The sequence below is a fragment of the Podarcis melisellensis genome (genome assembly GCF_964234715.1).
Source record: "Podarcis melisellensis genome assembly, chromosome: 8".
In the NCBI taxonomy this organism is placed as follows: domain Eukaryota; kingdom Metazoa; phylum Chordata; class Lepidosauria; order Squamata; family Lacertidae; genus Podarcis; species Podarcis melisellensis.
Window position 1 is genome coordinate 11,871,314 of NC_138540.1, and position 22,417 is coordinate 11,893,730.

At 51.3% G+C, this 22,417-nt stretch overlaps 1 protein-coding gene across 4 annotated transcripts in view; it reads right to left on the reverse strand.

Annotated features, from left to right (window-relative positions):
* The window catches only part of ECE1 (endothelin converting enzyme 1), a 63,657-nt gene that overhangs the window by 35,544 nt on the left and 5,696 nt on the right, over nt 1-22,417 (reverse strand). For 3 of the 4 annotated variants that reach the window (XM_081923133.1, XM_081923135.1, XM_081923132.1), the window contains exon 2: nt 1,181-1,264. In XM_081923133.1, the coding sequence (XP_081779259.1) occupies nt 1,181-1,264 (84 nt within the window). Of the gene's footprint in view, nt 1-1,180; nt 1,265-14,951; nt 15,195-22,417 lie in introns of those variants that run through there. The other variant, XM_081923134.1, reaches the window with a different exon arrangement.

A 22,417-nucleotide genomic window follows, 5' to 3' on the forward strand; every position in this document is an offset into this window, starting at 1 on the left:
TGCAAGAGGTTGAGGCTGGAGGGCCACCTGGCAGGGATTTTTTATATGCGGTTCCTGCACTGCAGGGGGTTGGACTGAATGACCCTTGGGGATCCCTTCCAATTCTATGATTCTGTTTGGAGGCACTGCTCCCCGTGCCGCAAGGACAGCTAGTGCCGCAAGGACAGTCTGTGTTTTAATTTCGAATTGAGAACCTGCCTCTAGTCCAGTGTTTCCCAAGCTTGGGTCTCCAGCTGTTTTTGGACTACAGTTCCCATCATTCCTGGCCACTGGTCCTGCTAGCTAGGGATGATGGGAGTTGTAGTTCAAAAACAGCTGGAGACCCAAGTTTGGGAAACAACTGCTCTAGAAGACCAGACAGTGTCACAATCAAGGTTGCAGAGCCACAGTATATCCTGCAAACAGAGAGTTCTGGATTTATCACACTGGACTCAGGACAGGGGTGCTGATGGACTCCAACTGCCACCAGTCACACCAGTCAGCATGGCCAGAAGTCAGGAATGATGGGAGCACCACATTGGCTATTCTCGATTTGGGGTGCACCTATAAAGCTCTGATTAGGGTCCATGATTTGAGTCTCACAGAATCTCTCATAAAAGGCGGGAGAGACGCCGCTTAATCAACAGGTTGCCTGTTGCTCTTTCCTGAGCCACAAAGCTGATCGGAGGAAGCAGCTGCCTTTTGCCTACAGCCCAAGCAGCTAGTCCTCATGCGGTCAGCGACAGATTGGAGTATGAACTGGACAGGATGGTGCCGGATTAGAAGGAAAGAACCAAACGTGTGTGTTTGAGGACAGAAAACCCACCCAGGGTCCTGTTAGATTAAGTCAGGTACCCCTTTCCTGTCCTCTTCTTGAAAAGAGACGTTTGCACACCCACCCACCCAGGACTAAGTTCTTGCCTCTAAGAGCAGAGCCCCCCCCCCAGAAAGCCTCCAAGGAGGGCAGAGGGGTCTCCCAGAGGGAGATCATATGAACTGCAGTCGGCTCGGAAGGGAGCCCACTCCCCAATGCAGACCATGCTCCCTTTTGCGGGGCAGCGGAGAGATCCCACTTGCCCTCAAGAGCAGGGAGAAAGCTCCTGTCCCCAGGCAGGCAACCAACAGGTGAAGCCACTGAGGAGTCTCCAGTATGCAAATGCACCTTGTGCCCCACTTCCACGTACAACCAAGCGGATCTTACCTGGATCCCGTTGGGGTAGACCTCTCCTTCCATGGAGTCCACCAGTTCCTCCTCATCCAGGGTGGCTCTCTTGTAGGTCGACATCTGCAAGGCCAAATGCAAAACAGAATCCCTGAGTGACTCCATGCCACCCGCGAGAGTGTGCCCACAGGGGACACTGAAGTGGTCAGCTCAACCCTGAGGTGGGAGGGAGGCTCTGTCCTGTGTGGCGTGCAGCCATGCTGAATGCACGAAGGCCACCTGTCCAAGCCCTATCCGATCATCCTGCAGGGTTGGACCCGTGTCAGGGCTGCTGCTTCCTCCTTCTCCTCCCATGGGAAGCCAGGGAGGAGGGGCACCCAGGCAGCAGCCATGCAGGGCATCTGCTGCACCAGGATGCAAGCCTCTCGCGCCGCCTGGAAACCTAACGTTACTGAGCAATTATAACACAAGGAAGCGCAGAAGCCAGCCAGGCAGACCGCCCACTGCACCCCCCTCCACCCAGCAGACGGGGGGGGGGGGGCAGCAAGCTTATGCAACCCTCTCCTTAGCCTGAAGTAAACCCTCCTTTTCAAACCACTGAAGGTCTTTCCCCCTGTCACCCCCCCCCCCAGGCCACCACTGATCGGGACGTTTCCAAACAGAAGGACTGGCACAGGCGGCGGAAAACAGGAAGCCCAGCCGCATTCCTCAGCAGGGACGTCCCGTCTTGCTCACGGCCAGCGGCAGTGGCGGCGGCTGGACTCTGCGCCACTCGTCACCTGGCCGACTCCCTCAGCACCTCTCCAGCACCTGGAATTCAGAAGCATTTCTGCCTCCAGTCATGGAGACCCTTACGGAGCCTGTGGCTGAGCGAGATTGTCTACACTGACCGGCAGCAGCTTTCTGGGGTGTGTGTGTGTTTTTCAGGCAGGGGACCCCGTGCCAACCCTCTTCCACTAAAACTTAAAAGAGAGAATCTAGTCCTCATGATTCTGAATAAAGGAATGATCTAAATAGGGACAGAAGAAACTGATTTGCACAGAGGCAGGAGAATTGCTCTGTAAAGTTCCATATTGCCTACACTCACTGGCAGCAGCTCTCTGGATTTCTCTCTACCTGGGATTCTTGAGCTGTGATTCGTCCATTGCAGGGGGTTGGACTAGATGACCCTTATGATCCCTTTCAACTCTACAGTTCTGTTTTCCCCCTATCATTTCTCTGTTCCTTGGGAAAGTCTTCTTACTTTTCCAAAGTTAAACTGTGGAACTCCCTCCCACTGGAGGAAGTGACCGGCCACCTACTTGGATGGCTTTAACAGAGGATTAGGCAAATTGCTATGCTCTGCCTCCACGGAGGCAGCAGGGGCTGCTCTTGTGTTCGAATCCTGCTTGGTTTCCCACAGGCCCCTGTGAGAACAGGATGCTGGACTCTGCGGACCACTGGCCAAATAGAAGGAGACACTTCTCATGTTTTTTAACCTCTCTGTAAAACACAGCGAGTGGGACTCTGCACCCCCTCGATGCCTTTCTCGGGCCAGTCTCTCTCTCGGCTCGCATCCAAGAGGGCTTATCTGCCTCTTTCCTGTTTCCTGCTCCGATACTCCTTGCGGCGCCTGGGGCTAGCATGGGCTGCCGCTCTCTGGGGGGCCTGCTGCTCCAGAGGTGCCAAGGAAACAGATCCCAGGGACCCTGCATTCCCCCGCCCAGTTCCCACAGATCTCCATTTTCCTTCTGAGCTACAGAAGCCACAAACACATCTCCCTGGACTATGAGACAGGGTTACTGTGGGTTATCTGAAAGGCCATCTCCCCACAGTGCCTGCCGAGAGAGGTGTGTCCGTTTAAAGGGATTTTAAAGGGGGATTCGGGGCAGGCAGGGCGAGGGGTCATAGAACCATGGAAAGGTCCCCCCCAGGTCATCTAGTCCAACCCCCTGCAATGCGGGAATCTCAGCTAAAGCAGCCATGACAGGTGGCCACCCAACCTCTGCTTAAAAACCTCCAAGGAAGAAAGAGTCCCCCACCTCTTTTGGCTAAGAGGAATCCCCCACCAGTCTTGTTCCCATCTGACTATGACACCTCTCCAAGATGACAAAGGGCTATTGGTCAAAGGAAATTGGCAGCCAGCTTCTGCAGAGGCAGTGCCACATTAGGCACCCAGAAGCACAACACTGACAGCCTCCTCTCTCCCGCATGAGTGTGCTCATGCAGAAGTACACAAATCCAAGAAAATAATAATAATAATAAAATTTATTTATACCCCGCCCTCCCCAGCCGAGACCGGGCTCAGGGCGGTTAACACGCAATATAAAAACAAATTGATTGAAATAAAACTTAAAAACAAGACTAAAACACATTAAAAAAACAGCCTCATTTCAATGGAAACTCAAAAACTTTTTGGGGGATGAAAACGCCAAGTCTTCACCAAGGCTAACTTTCTAGACTGGTCCTACATGGGCCAGCAAGAAGCCAGCGAAGTCCCCAAATAAGAGTTCCATCGCAGGAGGAGAAAGGAAAAAAAAGAAGAGGGGAAGGGAATCAAACTGAAATAAAAATAGCCTGCAGCTGGATCAGGCCAAGGGCCGAACTAGTCCGGCGTCCTGTTCTCACAGTGGCAGACTGGATGCCCCAATGGGGAAACCCTCAAGCGGAATTTGAACACAAGAGCCGGCTCCCCTCCTGCTGTTTCCTGCAAGAGCGATTGAGAAGCCCAGCCATTGTGGGTAGCAGCCATAGGGAGCCTTCTCCTCTCTCCATGAACGTGTCTTGTCCTCTTTTTCAAGCCACCCAGCTTGGCAGCCACCTCAGCCTCCTGCAGGAGCGCGTTCCGCGGTGCATGCACAGAGTTTTGCAGTGCACACACAGGCTCCTGCGCCTCCTCTGTCCCCACCCAACTGGGGGTGTTGTCTTTGGCAACCCTCCCTCCTGCTGATGAACTTAGGGGACTCTGCTGGATTCCTTGCGCGGCGCCGGAGCCATAAGATATCCCAAACAAAGCCACTCTCCAACTGGGAGGCCTGGAAGCCTGCCGGCTGCTGATTCAGCCCTCTGGTGGCAGCAGAGTTCAAAGCATGGGCCTCATCTCTGGGCTGGGAGAGGGAGGCTACCTGGACCAAGGGCTCTCCCAGGGTGGGTGGGTGGGTGGGTGTGAAAGCAGGGTCCATCGGTGTAGATGGGACTGTGCCACGGCCCCCTGTGCGGTCAAGCACCAGGGATGCTCTGGTGGGGAAGGCAGACCTTGAAGGACCCAGGGCTGGAATAATAATAATAATAATAATAATAATAATAATAATAATTTATTATTTATACCCCGCCCGTCTGGCTGGGCTTCCCCAGCCACTCTGGGCGGCTTCCAACAAAATATTAAAATTTAGTAATGCATCAAACATTAAAAGCTTCCCTAAACAGGGCTGCCTTCAGATGTCTGGTAGTTGTTGTTCTCTTTGACATCTGGTGGGAGAGCCTCCCACAGGGCGGGTGCCACTACCGAGAAGGCCCTCTGCCTGGTTCCCTGTAACTTCTCGCAGTGAGGGAACTGCCAGCAGACCCTTGGCGCTGGACCTCAGTGTACAGGCAGAACGATAGGAGTGGAGACGCTCCTTCTGGTATACTGGACCGAGGCCGTTTAGGGCTTTAAAGGTCAGCACCAACACTTTGACTTGTGCTTGGAAACGTACTGGGAGCCAATGTTGGTCTTTCAGGACCAGTGCTATACGGTCTTGGCGGCCACTCCCAGTTACCAGTCTAGCTGCCACATTCCGGATTAGTTGTAGTTTCTGGGTCACCTTCAAAGGTAGCCCCATGCAGAACACACTGCAGTAGTCCAAGTGAGAGATAACCAGAGCATGCACCACTCTGGCGAGGCAGTCCGCGGGCAGATAGGTTCTCAGCCTGCATAGACAGCTGCCCTGGACACAGCCTAGTTCTCAGCCTGGTAGACAGCTGCCCTGGACACAGAATTAACCTGCGCCTCCATGGAACACCTGCTTGGCAGGCAGAAGGATCCAAGATCAATCCCCAATGACTACTGTAGCTTGTTAAGGGTGTGGATCGATCTAGTTCAGTACTGTCTACACTGACAGGCAGAGGCTCACCTTGAGGCAGGGAGTCTTCTCCCAGCCCTACCTGTTGTGGGGGGTTGAACTGGGGACCTTCTGCATGCAAAACAGGGGGCACCACCCCTGAGCTATGGCCCTTCCTTTAAAAAGGAATATTCTAGTCCTCATGGCTTGCAGTAAAGTTCTGAGTTGAACAGAAAGCTTCCTAAGCCTGACCCAGACCTCAGTATGAATGAAGCTTAATGTTGGGGGGTGAAACTTTGGAACTCACTCCCACAGGAGGCAGTAAAGGCCACCAGTTTGGATGTCTTTCAAAGAGGATTAGACAAATTATTCGGGAGGTGGGTGGGAAGAGGGTGACCAATGGCTACTGGAATCAATGGCTCTCTTCTGACTCCACAACCAGAGGCAGCAAAGCTTCTGATTATCAGTTGCTGGAAACTGCAGGAGGCGAGAGTTGCTCTTGTGTTCGAATCCTGCTTGCAGGCTTCCCTTTGGGGCATCTGGTTGCCCCGTGAGGACAGGATGGAGCTGGTAGACAGCTCTGATCCAGCAGGCTCTTCCTAGGTAGCATTCTCTCTGCGCTAACTGGCAGTGGTTTCTCCAGGGTTTCAGCAAACACGGGACCTAAGCTATGGTCCTTTGCCAAAGTACCTTCAAGGTTTGTTTCCCTCTTCCTGTCGGCCAGCAAGACTGTGAGCCACATCTCTAGGAATGTTTACACCACCACACTGCCTGCCCAGAGAAGGCCCAGCTTCCACAGCAGCCTTGCAGGGCAGGATCCGCACTTCTGGTCAACGTCAAAAGACTGGATGCCTCTGAGGCTGATCAAAACGCCCATGCAGAACAGAGCCATCCAGATCTCCACCCCCACCCAGAGTTGATGGAGTGCATCCTGACCCCAGCTGCCTGCCCACATGCATTTAGCCCCCCATGGAGAGAAAGAACATAGGACCACGGAATTGGAAGGAACCCTGAGGGTGATCCGGTCCAATCCCTTGCAATGCAGGAAACTCAACTAGAGTATCCATGGCTGATGGCCATCCAACCTCTGCTTAAAAACCTCCAGTGAAGAAGAGACCACAACTTTCCAAGGGAGACTGTTTCACTGCCCCAACAGCTCGGTCAGAAAGTTCATCCTTTGGAATCTCCTTTCTTGTAACTTGAAGCCACTGGTTTCAGCTCTACCCTCCGGAGCAGGAGAAAACAAGCTTGCTCCATCTTCCACGTGACAGCCCTTGAGACATGCGAAGATGGCTATCGTATCTCCTCTCAGCCTCCTCTTTACCAGGCTAAACAGACACAGCTCCTTCAGCCAGGGTTAGTTTCCAGACCCCTGATCATCTTCAATGCCCTCCTCTGCACACGTTCCAAGTGGTCAACATCCTTCTTAAATCATGGCGACCAGAACCGGACACAGTATTCCGGACACAGTATTCCAGTATTCCAGAACCGGACACAGTATTACATATGCCTTCATTTTGTCCTGTCTCTTCATTCATGACAGCCTCCAGGACTTCTGCAAAGGAGGAGCATGGGCAGGTAGGGAAGATGTACAGGAGCATGCATAAGCCCACCCCACTCCTTTCTGGGGCTGAAAATGTCACGTGTGTCAGCAATCTCGCGTTTCTTGCATGCACACAAAATGGGAGTTGCCTGTCTTCATCAAGCATTACTCAGCCAAAACGCCACAAAGAGAGGAGAACGTGCTTAGAATGGCTGCAGAACTGGGGCACATTTCATGATTAAAACGTAAAGGTACCCCTGACCGTTAGGTCCAGTCGCGGACGACTCTGGGGTTGCGGCGCTCATCTCGCTTTACTTGCCGAGGGAGCTGGCGTTTGTCTGCAGACAGCTTCTGGGTCATGTGGCCAGCATGACTAAACCGCTTCTGGCTAACCAGAGCAGTGCCCGGAAACGCCATTTACCTTCCCGCTGGAGCGGTACCTAGTTATCTACTTGCACTTTGACATGCTTTTGAACTACTAGGTGGGCAGGAGCTGGGACCGAGAAACGGGAGCTCACTCCGTCGTGGGGATTCAAACCGCTGACCTTCTGATTGGCAAGCCCTAGGTCCTGTGGTTTAACCCACAGCGCCACCCACGTCCCTTACATTTCATGATTACTATTTCCCAATTTCCCAATTAATAAGCAAATAAAACCTTCCTTTTTTTGCAGTGGCTCCCCCGATTTTGCTGAACGCCGTAGCTGTGGGATCACTGAACCTCATGGCCCTATTTCCCGACGCAAAGGCTCACGCAGGCTTCAAAGCCATGCTCGCTGACCCAGAAGGCTCTGGCTCCGGGCATCATTTGGATGACTCGGAGGTGGGGGCATTCTGCACCTCTTCAGAGGCACTCTTGTTCTTGGCTTTACAGAAGTTCATAAAACTAATGCACGGCGTGAAGAGATCAGGCAGAGAAAGTTTTTTCTCCTGCCTTTGTAACGCTAGAACTTGTGGACATTTAACGAAGCTGAACGTGGGAAGATTCAGCACAGCTAAAAGCCCTTTGTCATGCGCTGCATAGTTAAAACTGTGGAACTTATTAAAGTGTGCTTATGAAAACATGCTGACTTGCCAACGCACCATACGAGAATCCTGGGCACTGTAGTTTGTTAAGGGTGCTGGAAATTGCAGCTCTGCAAGCTACAGTTCCCTCTTTCCGGGGAGGGAGAGAAAATGTGTTTGAAATGTATGAAGCACAGAGGCATCCTTCCAACCTGGTATCCTTCACTTGCTTTCTGCAAAGCCCCCCCCCTTAAAGTCCAGGTAGGGGGAGCTTTTCTATCGATCTTTTTCAAAACCTTTCAGCCACTCTGAAGCCGGTTCCTTCACAGTTAAGTACATAAGAAGGACCCGCTTGGATCAGGCCAAATGGGGCCCATCTAATCCAGCCTCCTGTTCTCACAATGGCTAACCAGATGCCCTGGATGGTGGAAGCCCAAACAAGCAGCAGTCTCCCGTCCTACCCAGAGAGCTTAAAAAAAGATGCTACATGCTTCTCCATGGGGTGAATCCCACAGAGACTCCAGTTTGCTATTCGATCCTTCCTGCGGAGGAAATGCTTTGCTCCAGATTGCAGCACGGTTTTTATTTTATTTTATTTGAAGGAGGAAATCACCGCTCCCTGTCTCAAATTATTTCCCCCTTTCCTACTTCTCTGCCACTCCCAGAGCAATCGAAAACATCTTCCTTGCGTGCGCGCGCACGTGCACACACACACACACACACACACACACACACACAGCATGACAATAAGACGAGCACATTTCGGATATTGGACCTGAAAATGCCAATTACAGAACGAAGTCAACACAGCCTCCCGTCCAGGGAATCTGACAGTGTCACGCGGAAGAATAGGCCTAAGTGGAAGCAGATGTCAAGCTTCTAAACCTCAACTCAAGCCAGAAGCACACACATTCTCCAGCATCTGGACCTGGAAACACTGTGGTGTTGTTTTTTGCAAAATAAAAAATAGTAGGTGCCAGTAGCAACATCTGAAGATTCTGGGACTTCACCACAACTGGTTAGAGTGTGGAACTGATAATGCCAAGGTGGCAGGTTCGATCCCCATATGGGGCAGCTGCATACAGTGGTACCTCAGGTTAAGTACTTAATTCGTTCCGGAGGTCCATTCTTAACCTGAAACTGTTCTTAACCTGAAGCACCACTTTAGCTAATGGAGCCTCTCACTGCCACCGCACGATTTCTGTTCTCATCCTGAAGCAAAGTTCTTAACCCGAGGTACTATTTCTGGGTTAGCAAAGTCTGTAACCTGAAGCGTCTGTAACCTGAAGCATCTGTAACCCGAGGTACCACTGTATTCTTACAATGCAAGGGACTGGACGATCCGCAGGGGCCCATCCAACTCTACAACCTGCAATCTTGGCTTTGCTCTCAGCTGGGTAGCCACAATTTCCTTCTTGGCCCAAAGGAGGGATAAAGGGGCTTGCAGATGGACGCCCAGAAGAATAGAAGACGAGCCCTGAAGGTGGATCAGGCCTGGCATCCCGTCCAGGGATTTGGGGGGCATTTACTGCCTCCCAACGGTGAGAGGAAGGAGAAGGTAGAGAGAGAAACTGAAGAACAAACATCAGGAAGAATGTTTGAGGGTAAGAGCTATTTGGCAGTGGATGGGACTCCCTTGGAAGGTGGTGGCATCTCCTTTGTTGAATGTCCATATCCCTTGGACTAAATGACCCTTGGCGTCCCAACTCTACATCTCTTATAGGGATGCGAGTGGCGCTGTGGTCTAAACCACTGAGCCTCTTGGGCTTCCCAATCGGAAGGTCAGCGGTTTGAATCCACACAACAGGGTGAGCACCTGTTGCTCTGTCCCAGCTTCTGCCAACCTAGCAGTTTGAAAGCACACAAGTGCAAGTAGGTAAATAGGTAGAGGGAAGGTAAACGGTGTTTCTGTGCACTCTGGTTTCTGTCAGTGTTCAGTTGCACCACAAGTGGTTTAGTCATGCTGGCCACATGACCCAGAAAGCTGCCTGTAGACAAACACCAGCTCCCATGGCCTGAAAGCAAGATGAGCCCTTTGACTGGTCTTAACTGTCCAGGTTCCTTAAATCTTTTTCTTACCTTACAGGTCTTATTCTCCCTCCCTCCCTCCCTCCCTCCCTCCCTCCCTCCCTCCCTCCCTCTCTCTCTCTCTCTCTCTCTCTCTCTCTCTCTCTCACACACACACACACACACACAGGATAAGGCCAGGGTGGCCCCACATGCAGCAACAGCATCAGCCCCTTGCAGTTATACTGCTCCTGAACAATGAGGTTCTATTTAACGCATGTGGTGGCCTTAAAAAACTAAGTGTTGCAAGTCAGCTGAGTTGTATTCGGAGCAGATGCACTAAAATTAATGGGCCTGACCGAGTTAGTTGTGGCCATTCATTTCAACAGGTCTACCCATAAAGAAGGCTAATCACCGAAGAATTGATGCTTTTGAATTATGGTGCTGGAGGAAATTCTTGAGAGTCCCATGGACTGTAAGAAGATCAAACCTATTCATTCTGAAGGAAATCAGCCCTGAGGATGGAAAGATGGAGGGCACAAGGAGAAGGCGACAACAGAGGATGAGATGGTTGGGCAGTGTTCTCGAAGCTACCAGCATGAGTTTGACCAAACTGCGGGAGGCAGTGGAAGACAGGAGTGCCTGACGTTCTCTGGTCCAGGGGGTCACAAAGAGTCGGACACGACTAAACAACTAAACAACAACAACAACTCTGAGTTAGGGCCAGCACTGGATGCAACCTCAATGAAAGAAAGAAAAAAAACCAGAGACAAAACAACAACTCCCATCCCCAAGTTCCCAGCCCCAATCCCTCGCAGGACTCACCTCTCCACAATCCAGGGGCCCAGATGCTCTGACCAGGAAAGAATAAATAAAAATAAAACCATCCACTTTGGGTGCGAGTGAAACCCTGGCGCAAGGGAAGGGCATTTTGCGCCAGCTTCATGCATACCAAGAGGTGATCGCTTCTTGCCTGGAAGAGCCTGGGGTTGCATCCTGACATTCGGAGGGGTAAGAGGAGCCGTGTGTGTGTGTGTGTGTGTGTGTGTGTGTGTGTTTGCATGCATCTTTAAAGCCCATCTGCTTGAGTCACATGAGCCAAAAGCAGGAACTGGTGTCTTGGGGAAGCCTTACAGGGAGCAGAAATCGGCTGTGGAGCCCAACGGCACAACCCCCACAAAACACACAGAGAGAGTACAGTACTCCAAACATGGCCTACATCAGGGGTAGGCAACTTAAGGCCCATGGACCACAAGCGGCCCACAGGGGTTGTTTAACCGGCCCACGAGCCGCCACTGAACCGAGCCACCTGCTCTGTGAGTCCCTGCGCTAAACCAGCGCAGTACGGCACAGGGACTCGCTTCCGCGGCGCCGGAAATTGTGCCTGCGCAGACGAAGATGCTGGAAATCACGTGCGTGCACAATGCGGCCCATGGAGGGATCTCCACTGGGGTGAACCAGCCCAGGCGAGGTAAACCTTGCCGACCCCTGGCCTATACCATAGATCTGTGTAATGGCATTATAATACGGGCCCTTTTATTTTCAATTTGTTTCCTAATGGCCCCTAGCACGTAATTTGTTTCTTCACGGCTGCCGCACACCCCATGAGCTTATACAGGAAGTCAGCGGCTTTTTGCGCTGCATCAAGGGACAAATGTCTTTCACATCAAGTTCTTTCCCTGCGGCCTCGGGTCAGGCAGAAAGGGAGAGTTATTTTGCACGGCAGTGGAACAAATGCGGTCACATGCGTGGAAGCTGGCGGAGGAGAGAAACCAGCCCCAGATGTCTGAAACCGTGCAGTTGACACAGTTGACAAGAGGAACCTCCACTTTCCCAGAAAAGGTGAAGTAGAAGAATCCGCGTTGCTTCTTCAGAAAGGAGGGTTTCACAGAGGGCACTGGCACTTGGGATTTTCTCCACAAAGTCCCCAGAATTAGGGGAAGCCTTTTCACACCTAACCCCCCCCCCCCCGCCCCTGCAAATCCACCACTCAAGGAACAAACATCAGAAAGAACTTCTGGAAGGTGGTAAGCTCTCATCTGTTGCAAGTTTCCAAACAGAGGCTGGATGGCTGTCTGTCATGAATTCTTCAGCTGAGCTTCCTGCACTGCGGGGGGTGGACCAGATGAGCCTCAGGGGTCCCTTCCAATTCTATGATCCAAAGGATAAACCCAGTTTTGTCTCCTGCGCCCCAGCAGCCAAATAGATACAGCAGGCCGTGCCCTTTCAACGTTTTCTGTTTTGTTTTGAGCCAGTTCCAGTACAGTGGTAACCTCGGATTAAGTACTTAATTCATTCTGGAGGTCTGTTCTTAACCTGAAACTGTTCTTAACCTGCAGCACCACTTTAACTAATGGGACCTCCTGCTGCCGCTGCGCCGACGGAGCCCGATTTCTGTTCTTATCCCGAAGCGAAGTTCATAACCTGAAGCACTATTTCTGGGTTAGCCGAGTGTGTAACCTGAAGCGTATGTAACCTGAAGCGTCTGTAACCCGAGGCACCACTGTATCTCCAAAAGACCCCTGGAGACTAGTACAGTAGTACTCTTTGTTTTGTTTTTTCCAAAGCCCCTGTTTTGGTGAAGGTGCAAAGTTCTGTGTGCAATTCAAACAATTTTTGGCGACACAGTCCTGACAATGGAAAGCGAAGGCAAGCTCAGTCTTGCTGCATTCCATCCTTCCCAAACTGCAACTTCCATCAGCCCCAGGCAGCACAACAGGAGCAGCTACAGCCCCAAACATTGGTAGGGCATCAGACTCCAGGAGGCTCTATTGTATTCAAGCAGCTTCCCTGTGGCTTTTGCCGATTTCTCCTACCACACCCCCCATTTAGCACAAGAGTCAGCATGCTTAGCATGTTGGAGTAGGACCTTGGGGGGGGGGAAGGGTTCAAATCCCCACTTGGTCACATGAAGCTCAAGGGGTGATGACCTGGGGGGCTAGTCGCTGCCTCTCAGCCTAACCTACCTCCCAAGGTTATTGTGAGGATTAAACGAGTGGGGAGAACTGTGTTTTGTTGAAATCTCCTTTCTGGTCATTTGAATCCAATGTCCTCTTGCAGCCCCCATGGAGAAGCCTTGAGGATTCCCCAAATCTAGTTCCAAAGTATTGCTGGGGAGGGGTAAAGTCTGGGGTGTGTGTGTGGGGGGACACAGTGCAAATGTGTTTGGATCAAGGAGAGAGAAGGGGGTCACCAGCGTTAGAAATTAGCTAGGCGCCAGGCGCATTTTGCAACTAGCGCAGGTCCAATTGCGAACAGGTGGAGATTTCTGGCTGCCTACGTTGGTTGCTGACATCTCCATCTGGCTGATCCCTCCAGCTTTCCTAAGCAGGTAAGAGCTTATTCACTGCGTTTATATCCCACCTTTTCCTCCAGTGAGTACAGTGGTGCCCCGCAAGGCGAATGCGTCGCAAGACGAAAAACTCGCTAGACGAAAGGGTTTTTCGGTTTTTGCGTCGCTTCGCTAGACGGATTTCCCTATGGGCTTGCTTCGCAAGATGAAACGTCTTGCGAGTTCTTGCGACTTTTTTTCCTTTTTCTTAAAACCGCTAATAGCCGCTAATAGCCGTGCTTCGCAAGACGAAAAAACCACAAGACGAAGAGACTCGCGGAACAAATTAATTTCGTCTTGCGAGGCACCACTGTACATGGTTCTCCCCCCACCTCCTCAGTTAAACCCTACAACGACCCTGTGAGGTAGGTTAAGAGGCTGTGACTGGCCTGAGGTCACCCAGTGATCTTCATGACTGAGTGGGGATTTGAACCCTGATCTCCCAGGTCCCAGTCCGTCACTCTAACCACTGCACCACACAAGCTTCCTAGAGTAATTCTGCTATGGGGCAGGTAGGTAAATAAATACAGTGGTACCTCAGGTTAAGTACTTAATTCGTTCTGGAGGTCTGTTCTTAAGCTGAAACTGTTCTTAACCTGAAGCACCACTTTAGCTAATGGGGCCTCCTGCTTCTGCTGTGCCACTGGAGCACGATTTCTGTTCTCATCCTGAAGCAAAGTTCTTAACCCAAGGTACTATTTCTGGGTTAGCGGAGTCTGTAACCTGAAGCGCCTGTAACCCGAGGTACCACTGTACAAGGAAAGCAAAATGTCCACTTAAGAGTAGGACCTGAAATATTTTCCTTGAATCTTTAATTTGTTTTATTCTGGATTGTTTGATTTGATATTTTCAAGTGCTTTGAAAGTTGCTTTTTTTAATATAAAGCAGTATAGAAATGAAATGAAATGAATAACAATAAATGTCCCTGCAGAAGGAAAAATGACGTCCAGACATTCTGTTGTGGTGACCTTAACCAAGGTTTAAGGTGCCATTTGGTGATTAGCTTATATATCTCAGTTTCTAACACTGAACATCCATTGACATTTCCCCACCACTTGTTCCCTTCTTATATTTGGAGGTCTCCGAGGTGTTTCTACAAGCCCCCCAACAGCGCACTGTGTTAACAGCACAAACACAGTGAGTTCAGCTTCGCCTCCCCTGGCTGGCAGAAGCTCTCCAGGGTTCCCACCGGGGAGCGAACCTGTAATTTTATCCATGCAAGAGCACCTGAGCTCCAGGTCAACTCCCAAACAGAAGAGCCTCACGATGCAAAAACACCGCAGTTGCATTGCATGGGTGACAACTATCAAGAGGGTGGCACCAAGGTGACAAAGTCCACCTTGCTTGTTTCGGAACAAAGAAGAAATAAAAAAACGACCGTTTCTGAGACGCAAGCCAACCAACAGGAAGCAACAGACTGGCTATTAATATACAGGTTGTGGATAGGAAAAGTGAGGTGGAGGCTGCCTGGACAGGAGTTAAGTAGGCGTTAAACTGTTCTGTTATCCAGAAGCGATTAACAGGCAGGCTGGGCCTGGTTATGCTCACTCAAGGGCTCAGGCGCTCAACCTGGGAGAAGGTTGCCACAGGCAGGGCCAAGCCCCAGAGTCTCTCGGGAAGCCCTCCTCCAGCTAAAAATAAGCCCCAATACAAACATGATGGCTCAATCCAAGGGGCATTGGGGGGGGGGGCGGGCACCCCGCCTTTTTAGAAATCTGGCATAAGGAGAACAAGTTTGTACAAGCGTATCTGTCTCTAACAACTTCCTTTGCACAGGGGAGGGAAAAAAACAGTTCTAAACACACTTTCTCCTATTATTATACTTTTTTTAACAAACACACACAAATGCATTCCAAGTCTTTTCTCTGCCGCCTCGGAAAAAAAGGAAAATGGGGAAACCCTGCTCACCTTGTTTGTTAGCCCGGCCCGTGAGAAAGACCAGCAGATCTGGGGGGATTTGTGGGACCCTCTCTCTCCTTCTCGCACCCCAAAATCACAGACGTCAAGAGAGCCTGGGATACTTCAGAGTCCCGGGCTGCCTCTTCCTTGTCCAGAGCTCACAGCCAGAGGGAAACGGTGTGAAAGGGAGATAAAGGCAGCCTTTGCCATTCCCAGGCCAGTGAATCACTTCCCCTGCCGGGATTTCGCAGTCTTTGCTGGAACCGGAGACACTGCCCACCCACAGCACTACCCTTATTAATCTCTTCCTCTCTGAGCTGGCTGGCTCCACACTTGTGGCTTTGGTGAAGGGAGGGGGGGGAGAAGGCACCCTTTGCAACCTGCGGGAAAGAGGGAAATTGGCTAAAGGCATTCCCACAGACACCCCCCCCCCGTACACTCTCAGGCTCCGTCCCACAGAAGGCAGGCATTGCAAGGGCAGATGGGGCTGCCTGCTTGGGGAAGCACTGTAAGCTGAGCAGCTGCTTGGCGTGCAGAAGGCCCCTGCTTCAATCCCCAATGGCTGCATCTCCAGGCAGGGCCGGGAAAAGAATTCCCTGCCTGAAATCCTGGAGAGTCTTCACTGCCGGTTAGCGTAGGCGTTGAGCCGACTCTGTGCAAGGAAGCTTCCAGGAACATCCATGCAAACTTGTACAGGACAGGAGCTGGCAGTGCAGGAGCCTAGGAAAGCTGCCAGCCAGCCTCTAGGCCTCGCCTACCTTGCAGGGTTGCTGGAAAGACGTTAGACAGTGGTATCTTGGGATAATAATAATAATAATAATAATAATAATAATAATAATAATAATAATAATTTATTATTTGTACCCTGCCCAGCCACTCTGGGCGGCTTCCATAGAAACCAAAAATACACTAAAATATCACAGATTAAAAACTTCCCTGAACAGGGCTGCCTTAATATGTCTTCTGAATGTCAGGTAGTTATTTATCGCTTTGACATCTGATGGGAGGGCGTTCCACAGGGCGGGTGCCACTACTGAGAAGGCCCTCTGCCTGGTTCCCTGTAGCTTTGTTTCTCGCAATGAGGGAACTGCCGGAAGGCCTTCGGCGCTGGACCTCAGTGTCTGGGCAGAACGATAGGGGTGGAGACGCTCCTTCAGGTATACTGGACCGAGGCCGTTTAGGGCTTTAAAGGTCAGCACCAACACTTTGAATTGTGCTCGGAAACGTACTGGGAGCCAATGTAGGTCTTTCAGGACCGGTGTTATATGGTCTTGGCGGCCGCCCCCAGTCACCAGTCTAGCTGCCGCATTCTGGATTAGTTGTAGTTTCCGAGTCACCTTCAAAGGTAGCCCCACATAGAGCGCATTGCAGTAGTCCAAGCGGGAGATAACTAGAGCATGCTCCACTCTGGCAAGACAGTCCGCGGGCAGGTAGGGTCTCAGCCTGCGTACCAGGTGGAGTTGGTAAACAGCTGCCCTGGAGACAGAATTTACCTGCGCCTTCATGGACAGCTGTGAGTCCAAAATGACTCCCAGGCTGTGCACCTGGTCCTTCAGGGGCACCTGTGCTTTCCCCCCCAAGGGGTACTCAAATGTACGCAGCACTGGAACCTAATTTTCTAGGGGAGGGGGAGTGCTGGCTGCAACAATTAACTATAACATTGTTCACTGCTCCTGCTCAGGCTGCACAGAAAAGGCATTCAGGTTCCTGAAATTCATTCTGACAGATTTCTAAAGGATGTGGTGTTAAGTGTGTGAAGGCAGTCCAGATCCAAGGATCCACAGGCATGCACCTCCAAATGGAGATGTCAGGCACCATCCTGGCACCCAGGTATCTTCACTTGGCGGCAAGTGGTCGATAGGTGAAGGTAAAGGGACCCCTAACCATTAGGTCCAGTCGTGGACGACTCTGGGGTTGCGGCGCTCATCTCGCTTAACTGGCTGAGGGAGCCGGCGTACAGCTTCCGGGTCATGACTAAGGCGCTTCTGGAGAACCAAAGCAGCGCATGGAAACACCATTTACCTTCCTGCCAGAGCGGTACCTATTTATCTACTTGCACTTTCGACGTGCTTTCGAACTGCTAGGTTGGCAGGAGCAGGGACTGAGCAACGGGAGCTCATCCCATCGCAGGGATTCGAACCGCTGACCTTCTGATTCGCAAGCCCTAGGGCTCTGTGGTTTAACCCACAGCACCACCTGCAGCCAGGTGCAAAATGCACCTGGCAAATTTCGAACACGGGACTGGAGGCAGAGCATAGCCACTGCGGCTACTAGGCCTCAACTGTCCTCTCTTCAATGAATGTCCTTGTCCTCCATGATGTAACAGCCAATGGCCCATCTAGTCCAGACTCCTGTTCTCTTAGTGGCCAACCAAATGCCCATCGTGGGAAACCTGCAATTGGATTCAGAAGGATGACTGCATCCATCCAGCTGCTGTTTCTAGGAGTCTCATCTTCTATGCATTCTCTTGGCTTGGAGAGGGAGAGGAGGTGCATAGTGCCCTTTGCAACGAAGCAACAACTTTGCTGCAGGGAAGCTGTCCCCATCGCCAAATCTTCCCCCTAAGCACACCCAACAAGGCTCTAGCTCAGTGGTGCCCTGCGTGCAGAAGGTTGCAGCTTCAATCCCCCCGCAGCTCTCGAGGTAAGGCTGAGAAAGGCCCTCCCACAATCTGAAACTCTGGAGAGCTGCTGCCAGTCAGTGTAGACCACACTGAGCTAGAGGGACCCAGGATCTGGTGGCAGCTGAGAAGGGAGCTTTCTGTGTCCCACCACAACTTGTCTCTTTGTTGTTGTTCCCATGAAAACAACTGAAAAATAGCCTGCCTGAGGGGTTTGGTATCTAAAGCAGCTGCCTCTCTGCCTCGAGCAAAACTTCCGCCTCTCCTGAGCCTTACCTGATGGACCAAGGGAAAAAGAGAGGCGTCCTCCCTCCTCTCCCCACCTCTTGGATCGGAGCCCCAGAAGCTTGGCTCTGAGCGCCAGCCGCCTTGGCTCAGGCAAAGAGCTTTTGCCACCTGCCAGGCTCATTACACAGACTTACGGACTTACGGCTGTGCGTGGAGATGCCCAGCCAAAACATCTCCCCCCCCCCCCCGCCCTTGCTGCCAAACACACACACACTTAATCTGGTCGCAGCCAGCCAAAAGGAAGTCAGCCTCTGGAACAGCCAAGGCAAGCCAGGGCTGGTTGGGTACTGAGGAGGGAATCCGGGGAATGGAACAAAGAGATCCTGGCGATCCCCAGATTCCTAGAAGATAAAGTGTCCTCTCTGAGCTTTGGCGTGGGGAAGAGGAGCCTAAGGAGGTTTACGCAGCAGTTCCTCCACTGGCAACCTGCAAAGCCACATTGGGCGCTCCACTGACCCACACTGAAAACACATCCCCCTGCCTCAAGCACATCTTCTAAAGGGAAAATGGGATGTAAGGAAGCAGAAATTTCCACCCTGTTCTGTGCTCATTCCAACCCACAGCGTCTCCCTTCTGCTATGGTTCGGCAAAACCTACACTGCTGTTCGCAAGGAATGTGATGAACTATTTAGCCAAATTCAGTGCATCTCAGCGAAAAGGGGGAAATGACACAGAAAAGTTTACGTAAAGTTTGTGGGCTAGGAAACAACAACAGCAAATTTTGCTCCAGAACTTCCAGCGAAAATGCCAATCACAGCAATCTCCACTCCTGTTTCCGTTCCTGGCAGATTTCTCCAACATTGCTAGAAGCCAGGCGTGGGACATTGTCGGGAGGGCAAGCCTAGATCAGAAGGAAGAGGAAATAGTCCTCTCCCAAAGGCACTGAACAGGGCTTGTGGATTTCGTAAGGAACCTCAAAACCCTCAGACATGGGAAAAGCCAATGTCAGACAAAAGGGCGATGTGGTTCCTGTGCAAACCCTAAAGCTGTGCACTTTTGCAACACATGCAAACTTCTCTCCCCACCTCCCGTCCTGCCCGTGTAAACTTAGACCCAAACAATGCAAGAGATCCCATCTCAGCTCATTCTTGCCATTTTCTATTCAACTAATGTTTGTTTATTCTCCTTTTCTACACGCTTCTCTGGGTACCTATTGTTGAAGTGCAGGATATAAACACTGGGGGGGGGGGGAAACACAACACTTTCCCAAGCGCCACCTAACGTTTGTTCAGCATCTGCAAGGAGCTCCTCTTTCAGGACGGCAAGCTTTGGAACTCCCTGCCTCTTGACATCAAGTAATACTCATTTAAAGTGCCTGCTTTAAAACTCTGGGCTGTATCAATTACCGTATTTTTTGCTCTATAAGACTCATTTTTTTCCGTCCTAAAAAGTAAGGGGAAATGTGTGTGCGTCTTATGGAGCGAATGCAGGCTGTGCAGCTATCCCGGAAGCCAGAACAGCAAGAGAGATTGCTGCTTTTGCTGCACAGCGATCCCTCTTGCTGTTCTGGCTTCTGAGATTCAGAATATTTTTTTTCTTGTTTTCCTCCTCAAAAAACTAGGTGCGTCTTATGGTCTGGTGCGTCTTATAGAGCGAAAAATACAGTGATTTCAACGAGTCTACTCCAAGTAGGACTGATTCTGGGTACAAGGCTTCAGGGCGTATTCAATGCTAGTCCTAACCACAGCAGGCCTTTGTTGGATTCAGCCCTTTGCTTCAGCAAGCCAACCCAAGCAAATCAACTCTTACTGATATTATCTGTATTTTTGATAAACCCTTTGCCCTGCTTCATGCAAAGTGCTTACTTATTGTTATTACTGTGCAGTCTACAAATTTTGTTAAACAATTGATTCCAGGGAAACTCAGAAGCTTCCAGTTCTAAGCTTGACCTGCTAGATGGCCGGGTGAAAGCCAGCAAGTCCGAGTCTTGCTGGACACTCTGGGCTCATGGCAGGGCCTGGTTCCCCAAAAACCGTACAGCTTCTGGGGTGGCCTCCCCTGTCATTGGAGGTTTTTTAACAGAGTTTGGGAGGCCACCTGTCATGTGATCATTTCAGCTGTGATTCTTGCATTGTAGGGAGTTCGATTAGATGATCCTTGGGGTGGGGGTGTCCCTTCCAACTCTACAATTCAGAGTCTATGATTCTTGGAAACTCATTCCCAACACCCTGTTTCCTGGGGAAAGGCACTCCCTCCTGCTGAAAAATTCTGGACAGGAAGGAGGGGTTTTTTTTTGGGGGGGGGAAGAGGCAGGGACTGAGGAGAGAGGGAAGCAGCATGCACACTATGGCACATATAAAACTCCTTTCTCCTCCTCCCTCCTCCAGAATCCTGGGAACTGTAGCATACCCCCTCATGGAGCTAAAATTCCCAGCACCCTCAAACTACAGTTCCCAGTATTCCTTAGGGGGAAATAACGTGCCGAGTCCCTTCTGACTGCTCCCATAGCTGCAACAATGGGGAGGCTGCCATCCCCAGCTTACAGAGCATGTTTTAAGCTTGCCCTGAAGAGAGGGTGGTGTTACACACCCAGAATGCACCGAAGGATTTCCCTAAGCTGGCAAAGAGATGCGGCTTGGCTCCAGGGCTTTTGTTTTTGGATCCCTGAATCCTTACCGCACCTTCTGCTTTTGCCAAACATGAAAGAGTTGGGTGGGGAAAGAAATGCCTAAGCATTGCCTCTCTCTCTCTCCCCCCCTCCCAACAAGGCTTTGGAGATGGTTCTTTATCCCGGTTTTGCAATTGTTTTTGAACTGCTTGTCCCAAATTATAGAAGGAGGCAGGGGTGAGTGGAAACCCACAACTTGACCAACGAGCAGGGAAGGATTTCAGAATACTTTCTCAAGGGCCTGTTAGGGCTGCTTCCCCACCCCCCACCCCAATTTGGAAGACGCTAACCACCCACTCCCTAAAGCCAGCTGGACTCCTCTCATGTTTGCCCTAATCGGCTTAGGGCAGCCTTCAAAAAGTGCAGGGCTACCAGAGGCCCCCAAATTGCCTTTCTCCGCGGAACGTTCCCCCGCCAAAATCCATGGCTCTCTTAAAAGCAACTCGTGTTCCTCACCCACCCCAAAGGAACGATCCAACTGACTGCAAGAAAGAGGAATGCATCAAAAGTAAGGCTTCATGAGAGCTTTTGCATGTGTTATTTTTGCTAGCAGTCGCTTGCATTTTGGGGAAAAAAACCCACATGAAATGCAGGGCTAGAGTATCCAAGGAGACCCTCTTTCTCCAGGAAAGGATTCCCCACCCCAATAAAGAATAGCCAGGCTTAGCCTTTCAGGTTCCTGCTCATCCTTCTTTCAAGGAGCCTCTGCCTTAAGGCTCTTTTAAGCCTGGCTGAAGTCCAAGAGGCTGGAGGGCTGCCCTGCTCAGTTCCTCTACGCCTGAAAAGGTGTTTGAAGCATCACAGGTAGGAAGGGCACCACACCGCCTCTCTCGCCCCCTCCTGCCCCTGACACCCCACAAAGCAAGGGGACAGAGAGAGACAGTGTGGTGCAGTGGTTAAAGCACTGGACTAAGACCTGGGAGAGACCAGGGTTCAAGCACTCCACTCAGCTGGGTGCGATATTGGACCAGTCACTGCCTCCCAGCCGAACCTACCTCACAGGGTTGTTGTGGGGCTTGAATGAGGACGGGGGAACCATGTATGTCACCAGGAGTGCCTTGTGGGTAGAGTGGGGAAAATAGTGTTAGAGACTCAGATAAATACTGTATTTTTCGCCCCATAGGACGCACTTTTCCCCCTCCAAAAATGAAGTGGAAATGTGTGTGCATCCTATGGGGCGAATGCAGGCTTTCGCTGAAGCCTGGAGAGCAAGAGGCATCGGTGTGCACCGACCCCTCTTGCTCTCCAGGCTTCAGGAAGCTGTCCGCAAGCCTTGCGCGCCTGGCAGGAGCTCCCACCGAGCGCGCAAGGCTTGGGGCGGCAGCCTGTTGCCCGAAGCATAGGGAGCCCTCCGGAGGGCTCCCCGTGCTTCGGGCGAGTGTCTGCAAGCCTTGCGCGCCCGGCAGGAGCTCCCGCTGGGCGCGCGAGGCTTGGGGTGGCAGCCTGCCGCCCGAAGCACGCGGAGCCCTTCGGAGGGTGCCCCGTGCTTCGGGCAGGCGTGTGCAAGGCTTGGGGCGGCAGCCGCGGCTGGAGGGGGTAAATATTTTTTTTTTATTCATTCCCCACCCCAAAAAACGAGGTGCGTCCTATGGGCCGGTGCGTCCTATAGGACGAAAAATACGGTAATCTAATAGCCAAATGGCACCTTAAACCTGGGCTGCAGTTGCCACAGTGGAATGTCTAGGAGCCGACCCCACCCCCCGTTGACTGTTGTTGTTGTTAACATTTCTATACCACTTTATATTTTTGAGATCAAATCTCAAAGCCGTTTACAAAACACTAAAAGATCAAATAAAACAATCCAGCATCAAACTAATTCAAGCGCCAATGGAAATATTTCAGATCCACCTCTTAAGTGACATTTTGCTTTCCATTTAATTTCTGACTAATTTCGAACACTGGGAAAAATGTGGGGGTATATGTAATAAAATAAAAATGAATGGGCACAGCTAAGTTAGG